General features: G+C 57.0%; 1 protein-coding gene across 3 annotated transcripts in view; it reads left to right on the top strand.

Annotated features, from left to right (window-relative positions):
- AGRN (agrin) overlaps window positions 198-7,943 on the top strand; it is a 64,191-nt gene continuing 56,445 nt past the window's right edge. For 2 of the 3 annotated variants that reach the window (XM_021417425.1, XM_021417424.1), the window contains exons 1-2: window positions 199-499; window positions 4,845-5,106. In XM_021417425.1, the coding sequence (XP_021273100.1) occupies window positions 314-499; window positions 4,845-5,106 (448 nt within the window). In that variant the 5' untranslated portion in view covers window positions 199-313. Of the gene's footprint in view, window positions 500-4,844; window positions 5,107-7,943 lie in introns of all 3 variants that reach the window. The other variant, XM_021417422.1, reaches the window with a different exon arrangement.

Raw genomic sequence — 7,943 nt, 5'->3', positions numbered from 1 at the left:
CCTCCCTTATCAGCAATTCAGATTGCATGCAAATCTCCGGGCTTTCTTACAGGAGCAAGGCAGGGGACAGAGCATTTCTCCCCGATCGCGGCTTCGGAGGGGGGGGGGGAGAGAGAGAGAGAGGGAGAGATATCTCCTCCTTCTTCTCCACCTCCTCCTCCTCCTCTCGGGATTTTCCTCCCCGCCTCCCTCTCTCTCTCTCTCTCTTTCTCTTTCTTTCCTCCTTTTCACCTCCTGGAACAAAAGTAGCCCTTCTCTCCGCGCTCGGCCCGGCCCGCTTTGTGCAAGCCGGGGACGCGGGGGGCTGCGGGCGATGGGGGGGTCGGGGGCGGCCGTGATCCTGGCGCTTGGGCTGGCGCTGGGGTTGGCGTTGGGCGGGTGGGCGAGCTGCCCCGAGCGGGAGCTGCAGCGCCGGGAGGAGGAGGCCAACGTGGTGCTCACCGGCACGGTGGAGGAGATCATGAACGTGGACCCCGTGCACCACACCTACTCGTGCAAGGTGAGGGATTTGGAAGGTTGCGTGGGGGGATGGGATTGTCCTTTTCCCCAGCCACCCCTCTAACGAAGCTCGGGGGAAACTTTGGGCTCGTTCGCGTGCGGGAGCATGTGGTTTTTATTGTCTAAATGAGAGCTTTGGGGTGTAATTAGGTATTTTTAGACTGCGGAGGCTCGCCCCGGCGCGGCCCTGCCAGCTGTTTCGAGGGGAATCTCTCAGGGTTTGCTTTTTATGGGCATTTCCCTCCGTTCCGCGATGCGGAGCCCATTCCCAACTTCGTGCTGCGAGAAGGTGCCGGCGCTGGGAACGCGGCTCCCCGGCTGCTGCAGCAGCATCCCGAGTTCCTCCGGCTCCTGCTATTGTTTAACCACGGCTCTGGCCTCTGGCTATGGCTTCCCCCCCCCCCCCAAGCTGAGAGTCGGTGAAGTACTGAACAACCTGAAATACCATCCGCCTGCCTGTCAGAAAACGTGCTGCGTGGCTTAACCCTTCCCGGGGCAGAATCGTGCCGGGGAGAGCTTGCTTCTGTGCTGCCTGGCTTTGCTCTCACCTCCCGGTCCCCTCTTCCCATCCTAAAATGCGCTGCGGTTCCACCCCGCAGCCAGCCCTACCGGGGGCTCGGGGCGATGCCCAGCTGCTGAGAGAGCTCCGCGCTGGTTGAACTTCAAAACACGGAATTATCCTTTATTCTGGAGGACCTCTCGGCTTTAGAAACTAGTTGAAAAGCTTCTCTCTGTCCAGCTGGTGCCTGCTGCTCGCCGCTTGCACGCACGGCTCTGCCCCTTTACCACGCTTGCTGCAGGGGACAATCTGTACTCCTGTAAATTAGCTCACAGCCCCCCCCCCCCCCCCCCCCCCCCCCCCCCCCCCCCCCCGCCCCCCAGGCTCGTGCGGGGACCTTATGTTTGCAAAGCGTCTGGCACATCCTGGGTGCTACGTGGAAAACGAATAAGCTGCTGCGAGCAGCTTGGGGCGCATATGGCCGGCTGGCTGCGGCCACCTGATGCTGGGCTGCGATGCACGGAGGCAGGAGGTGCTGAGCTCTCCTCCTCCTCGTGCTGCGGGTGCGTAGCAAGGTGTCAGGCTGGCGTGAGATCCGGGCTTCGTCTGGGTGCGGGGAAACTGGCTGTGCTCCCGTGGTGGGGAACCTGCTTGCTCAGCAGCTCTGCTGGTGGGGGCAATGGGAAACCCAGCGCTCAGCCTTTCTGCAGGATGCTGCTGAGCTCTGTGCTGTTAATCCAGGGTTAAACATAGGGTTTTGCCAGGGTCCCAGCAGCACCCGAAGGCCAGAGCCCGACCCGAGGGGCCTTTCCTAAAAAAAGAAACCGAAAGGAGAAAAGCTTTCTGCCATCCGTGGAGGTGCCCAGCCCATCGCGGTGGCAGCGCTCTCCCGGTCACGCGGTGACGTTTGGGATCTCCTTCAAGCAGTGGTTCCTCACTTAGCGACACATGGCTCTTTCCCGTGTCATTTTTTTTTAATGGCGTGCTCCCAGAGCTCTTGTAGGGAAGAGCTTTGAGTTGGGATTTGGGGTGGCACCAGGGCCTGACAACAGATAAATCCTAGTCTCTCGGAGCGGTGTGCTGGGGGAGGATGTCACGCTGCTAGCTGTTCTTCAGACCCCGAGTTGCCTCCGAATACCACAGCTATCTGCTGTCAGGTCCTCCTTTATCTGCATGGGAATCACAAGGGCCAGGCGTGTGCTGGGATCCCGCTGGGGTTGGGTGGTCTGTGAGCAGCAGGCACGGCCCCGTGCAGTTGTATTAGTGCCTTGTTCTTCCTAGTTAAACTCTAAACCCTCCCAGCTGAAGCCTTTGATATATGAAGATAAGCCCATTACAACTCAGAGGAGAAATGTGAGGCTAATGTTAGATAAACACCCCAAAATAGCTACCAGCCACTCGGTTGCTACCAGAGGAGGTTGATAATTAGGAGTTCTGTTAAGTCTCCTCTTCCTCCAGCTGAAGCTCGCTAATGTGCCCCTTCACCCAGGGATGGGCTTGGCACTGCACTGGGGCTTTGCTCCTTTGCCGCAGCCACCGTCCCTTCCAGCCCTCTGCTGTGCCTTGACCTGATGTCTGTGAAGTTTGCTCCCGTTTATGGGGTGAGCACGGGTCCTGCACCTGCTCTAGGAAGTGTTGGGGAGGATGTGGGTCCTGTTTGGAACAACGGAGCCTGTATTTTGGGGGAGCATGGTTGTACGTGGGTGGGGCTGGGGGGAGACAGCCTCGGTGCTCTGTTAGCTCGTGCAGAAAGCTGCTCCAGTCCCATGCTGACCCTTCTGACTTCAGCCCAGGAGTGGCAGCTCTCTTCTGAGGGCAATTCTCACCTTCCTAGCTTCCCTAGGAGCCCGCAGCTGGCATTTCTCACACCGTGCTCTCCTGTGCAGGTGGTCCCGTGCCCTGCTGGGGGATGGACCCCGTGGCATACTGGGTTCTGCACCACGCTCAAAACACGCTTTTGCAAAGATCTGCCTGAATAAAGTCTTCGCTGTTCTCACTCCTCCTCCCTGCAGCTGCCAGGGGTTTCGTAAAACAGCCTTAATCCAGTGCTTTATGTGCTCCTCGGTGAAAGAGTGAGCAGTCTGCCACAGGGAAGGGACCTTCTGGAACCCAGCTCTGGCCTCGTTTCTTCTCTCTCCCTTTTCTTCCCCCATCCTTGATGTAGCCGGTGAGTCACCGGTAACAAGGTCTTAATTGCGTGTGATGATGAATGGGATGCCCTACAGGTAATCACTCGGTCTTTGGTGCTTTCACATCCATTCATTACGGAGGATGAGGGTGTGGAGAGAGCTGGTGGACTCTGATGTTGCTTGTGAATGCTGTGGCCTGGCTCTGCGAGCTCTGACTACAACAGCCTCGCTAATTAACTCCAATTACCATCTGCTTCACAAGAGGGGCTCGGCTTCAGCCCTTCTTCCCCATAGACCTAGCCGTGAAAGCTCCCGGCCGCATGCAGGAGCCTCGGGGCACGCTCTCTGCCTTCCTCTCTTTCTTTTCTTCCTTTCTTTCCCTTTTGTTGCCTTCGTGTTCTCGGGTTTTCACCCTGGCTGCTTCTTTCTGCACCTCACCTTGTTGCAGCCTGAGCGCGTGCCCCGCGGCTGCTGCGGAGGAAGAGGAGGTGGGGCGGGGAGGAAGGTGTCTTGACTTGACTGTGGGGCGAAGAGCAACCGCGGGGAGCCGAGCTGCTGCGGGCAGGCAGGAGGGGAGCGGGCAGCTCCCAAGCCTGCAGGAAAGCTGTGCTCCCAGCACCCTGCATCACCCGGGGTGCCACCATCGTGGGTGTCCCCTCATGGGCTCCTTGGAGGTGTGCAATGCCAGCAGCCCCTCTGCTCCTCGCCTTCTTTCTGCAGTTGCCCTCTTCAAGTGCATACCTGCATGCCTCCTCTGGATTGAGGCTGGAGAGCCTCCTTAGCGTCCAACACCTCCCGCTGCCCCGTGCCTGGCACGCTGTGCTGGGCTGAAGTGCTCTCTGGGCAGCTGGGGAATGTGGGGCCCAGGGCTGTGTGTGGGGGGGAGGTGGTGGCTGTTACAGCATGCCCCAAGCACCCGAGGCTTTCCAACCCGTCAGGAATGGATGGGGGCACGTCTCATGGTTGCTCAGGTCAACCTCTTGCTGCTCCAAACTGCAGGTTTCTGTTCCTGCAAGGGAAACGCTAGGGCATTCCTCCTGCTGGTCCCGAGGGGTGAGGGTTTTAACGGCCTCATGTTGCAACAGGAGAGGTTCAGGTTGGATATTAAGAAGAATTTCTTCTCAGAAAGAGTGGTCGTGCACTGGCACAGGCTGCCCAGGGGTGGAGTGGAGTCACCGTCCCTGGAGGTGTTCCAGAGACGTGGAGATGTGGCACTGAGGGACATGGGCATGATGGGGTGGGTTGGGGTTGGACCGGGTGATCTTGCTGGTCTTTTCCGATCTTAATGATTCTATGGCTTTCCCGTAGCACGTTGTCTGTGATGTCCCTCAAGGGCTTGCTGGGAAGCAGCAGCTTATCTGGAGCCCTGATAAGGGAGGAGGTATTGATACAGCCAGCCCTAAGGGAAGGGAATGGGGCAGCCCATAGTATCCTTTGTGCTGGGGTCTTCGGGGGTGTTTGCACTGAGGGTGGGGAAGGCAGCCGCCCTCTGCTGCTGGTGGAAGGGAGCTGGAGAACCCGTGAGGGAGCCCATGGGTGATGGAAAGGGCGATGCACTGGGGAGCTGGGTGTTATTTGGGCAGAAATCAGATGTGCTTTAGCCTTAATGGCATTGGCTCTACTGGAAGACTCGTCCAGCCTGAGCTGCTCCTGAGCATCCCGTGGTGGCATGGTAGAAAAACTCAAGTCTCAAGTGCTCTTTCTCCCTCTTCTTCAAGGTGAGAGTGTGGCGTTACCTGAAAGGCAAAGACATCGTCACTCACGAGATCCTCTTGGACGGTGGGAACAAAGTGGTCATCGGTGGCTTCGGGGACCCCTTAATCTGCGACAACCAAGTGTCGACCGGGGACACGCGGATTTTCTTTGTCAACCCAGCCCCGCAGTACATGTGGCCGGCCCACCGCAACGAGCTGATGCTCAACTCCAGCCTCATGCGGATCACGCTGCGCAACCTGGAGGAGGTGGAGCACTGCGTGGAAGGTGAGGCTCTGCCGCAGCCCCTAGACGATGGGTTGTGGTGCTGCTGGGGGCCACGTGGATCAGCCGTGCTTGTTCTTGTTGAATCAGAGAATTATTGGGTTGGAAGGGACCTTTAAAGGTCATCGGGTCCAGCTCGTTGCCTTTGGGCTGGCGCGGGGTGTTGACCTTGTTGCCAGAAGTGGAAGTTAATTCCCATTACTTTTGCTCCAGATTGAGTGCAGGTTCTTGGTGCCCTTTGCAAAGGGATCTGAGGAGCCGGCTGAGTTCTCATGGAGCCGAAGCAAGGTCTCTTTGCTGCTCCAAGGTGTAGCCAAGTCATGGCCAAGCTGAGCAATCTGCTCAGTTGTGCTTTGGTATTGTTGCGGTGTGGAATAAGGCTTTCATGGAGAGGGCTGATCCTTCTTCTGCTTGTTGCCCAACAACATGAAAACACTTCTGCAGCATCCCATCTGCTGGCTTCTCGCTTCCTCCCGTTGTGCTCGTCCTGTTCCAGCAACGAGCTCTGGGCTCGGGGGGGGACGCAGTGCCCCAAAAGCCCTTTGGGGTCCGAGCACATCCTGCAAGCAGATGAGTAAACAAGGGAAGGAATGCAGGAATTCTGCACGGACAACAAATAAACACAGGCAGGCTCCCTCCTCCTCTCGGGATGTGCAGAGCAGAGGCCGTAACCCCTTCCTCCAGCTGTGAATGCACACAGAGGTGAACGACCGAGCTGGGGCTGGGAAGGAGCTGGCTCAGCAGAGGGGCTCCAAGAGGCACCGTCTCAAGTGGCTTTTGCAAGAAGTTGATATGCTGGAGGCTTTCTAGCTGGAGATGTATTTAGTATTGCACTTGAAAGGCATCAGCCCTAGTGGAGGGAGTGGGAGGAGAAAGAAGAGTGTGTGTGGTGTGTTGTGTTTTGTCAATTTTTTTTTTTTTTTTGTCAAACCTGAGCAAATTTTTGGAAGAATTCTGCCCTCACCTCACTGTCTGTGTTCTTTGGCACGCTCTCATTGCACACACTGCATGCGCGCCGCGCCAGGCTGGCTGAGCTCGGTGCTTCCCATTTCTGCTGAAGGATGCTGTCCCTTAAGGCCCCTGGGAGATGAATGATCTGATTTCTCCTCTTAGCACTTAATATTCGCCGCCAAATTTATCTGGGACCTGTGCCTGCTTCCTCCTTCCGTGGGGGAAGGCTCCGAATTGCTCTGCGTTGACGTGATGCTGGTTGCATCCCCATCACGGAGACGTATCCTTTAGCCCTTCTTGTAGGATGTGGGGCTGCCCATTTCTTGCAGCCGTGCAGGTGTCCCAGCGCCGGTGCTTCAGGCTATGAGCGATGCGTCTGTCTGTAGCACGTCCTCTGATGCAACACCCCGGGTAGAATTTGCTCCGTGACCTGTTGTGCAAGCGAGCTGGAGGTGCCAGAGCTGGGCTTGTTTGAACTTTCTCCTTGCTGTGTGCCGAAATGACCGGTCCGTGCTGTGAGAGGTGGGTTTGTTCCCCCTCCCTGTGATGTTGACAAACTCTCCTGATGACAGGTTGAAATTCCTCCTGGGAATCCATCTTCTCTCTGAAGATCGCTTGGCGTTTCGCTTCCTTTAATTAAGGACGATGCCTCAGTGGGATGCTGTGGTCAGGGGATGGGTGAGGGCTGAACCACGGCCTGTGGGCACCTCACCATGCGTGGTGAACCCAACGTCCCCAGCGTGGTGGGGATCTGCTCAAAGTGCTGCTGGGAAGGGACGAGCCCAAGGCAACCTGGAGCTCCTGATGGCTCAGGTTGGTCAAGATGGGTCACACAAGGGGAGATGCAGCAGCTCTTGTGTTTCTGTGCCTCAATGAAGCCACAAGCCACCGTTCTGGTCATACCCATTCTCCAAGTCTTGGTCACGGCATGGGTGCCAGCAGGTTGGCTGTAGACAGCCTAGGACAGATCAACCCTTGCAAGAACTTGGTTTTCTGCAAGCTGCACCCAAACCTGTGACCTCTCTTGGTCTGTGAAAGTTCTTCTTGACTTGGTAGGTCCAAACCAGCCATGAGAACCTGTTCCCATCACCCTGGGAACCATCTCAGTGTTCTCAAGCTGAGGATTTAATGCTGGGACTTGTTTCCCCTCAGCTCCCCACAGGAGGGTTCAAAGCAACGCAGCTCTGAGTCGAAAAACAAACCTTGGAGCGCTTTTGCAGAAAGAATTGGAGGAATGGCGGCAGCTGAATGGAAAAACACGAATGTTTTGAGAATCTTCATCTCCTGTTGCTCCAGCCTGGAAAAATCCTTGAGATCAAAATCTTTCCTAAAGCCTAAAAAAGGGGGAGTTCAAACCAGGGCACCTCTGGGCCGCAGCTCAGGTTGGAGTTAAGCTTTGATCGCAGCTCTGCATGGAGAAAATGAAGATTTGTGTGCGTGGTGTGGGAGGGGCGGTGCTGACTCCACGCTGAGCTGTCTGGGTGGAAGGAAGTGCAGATTAAAGCCGTGTTAGGGCCCTGGTTAATGAGAACCCAGAGCTGCTTTTAAACAGCGCCTCGCTCGCGGCGCGGTTTGCATTAACCCAGGTGCAATTGCCCCAGTGAGGATTGTTTTGTTTGGAGCGCTGGGTGGACCTTGGACCTCCTGGGAAAAGCCATGTGTGACGCAGCGTGGGGTGGAAGCCGATAGCCTTGGGTACGGGGAGCCCACGTGGCTGCAGGAGGACGTCCCACCGATGGCACAGAGCCCATGTTCCAGGCAGCACATGGGCGAGAAACTCCTTGCCTTGTGCCTCAGGTGTGAGGGAGGGTGCACAAAGTGGGGTTTTGTTGAGTGTTTTAGTTGGGATGGATCCATCCCTCGTGGTGGGGCAGCCCATGGGTGATGCC

The sequence above is a fragment of the Numida meleagris genome, chromosome 20, assembly GCF_002078875.1.
Source record: "Numida meleagris isolate 19003 breed g44 Domestic line chromosome 20, NumMel1.0, whole genome shotgun sequence".
NCBI lineage: Eukaryota > Metazoa > Chordata > Aves > Galliformes > Numididae > Numida > Numida meleagris.
Note: the sequence above shows the minus strand (reverse complement) of the source record. Positions and strands in the feature narration are given on the sequence as shown.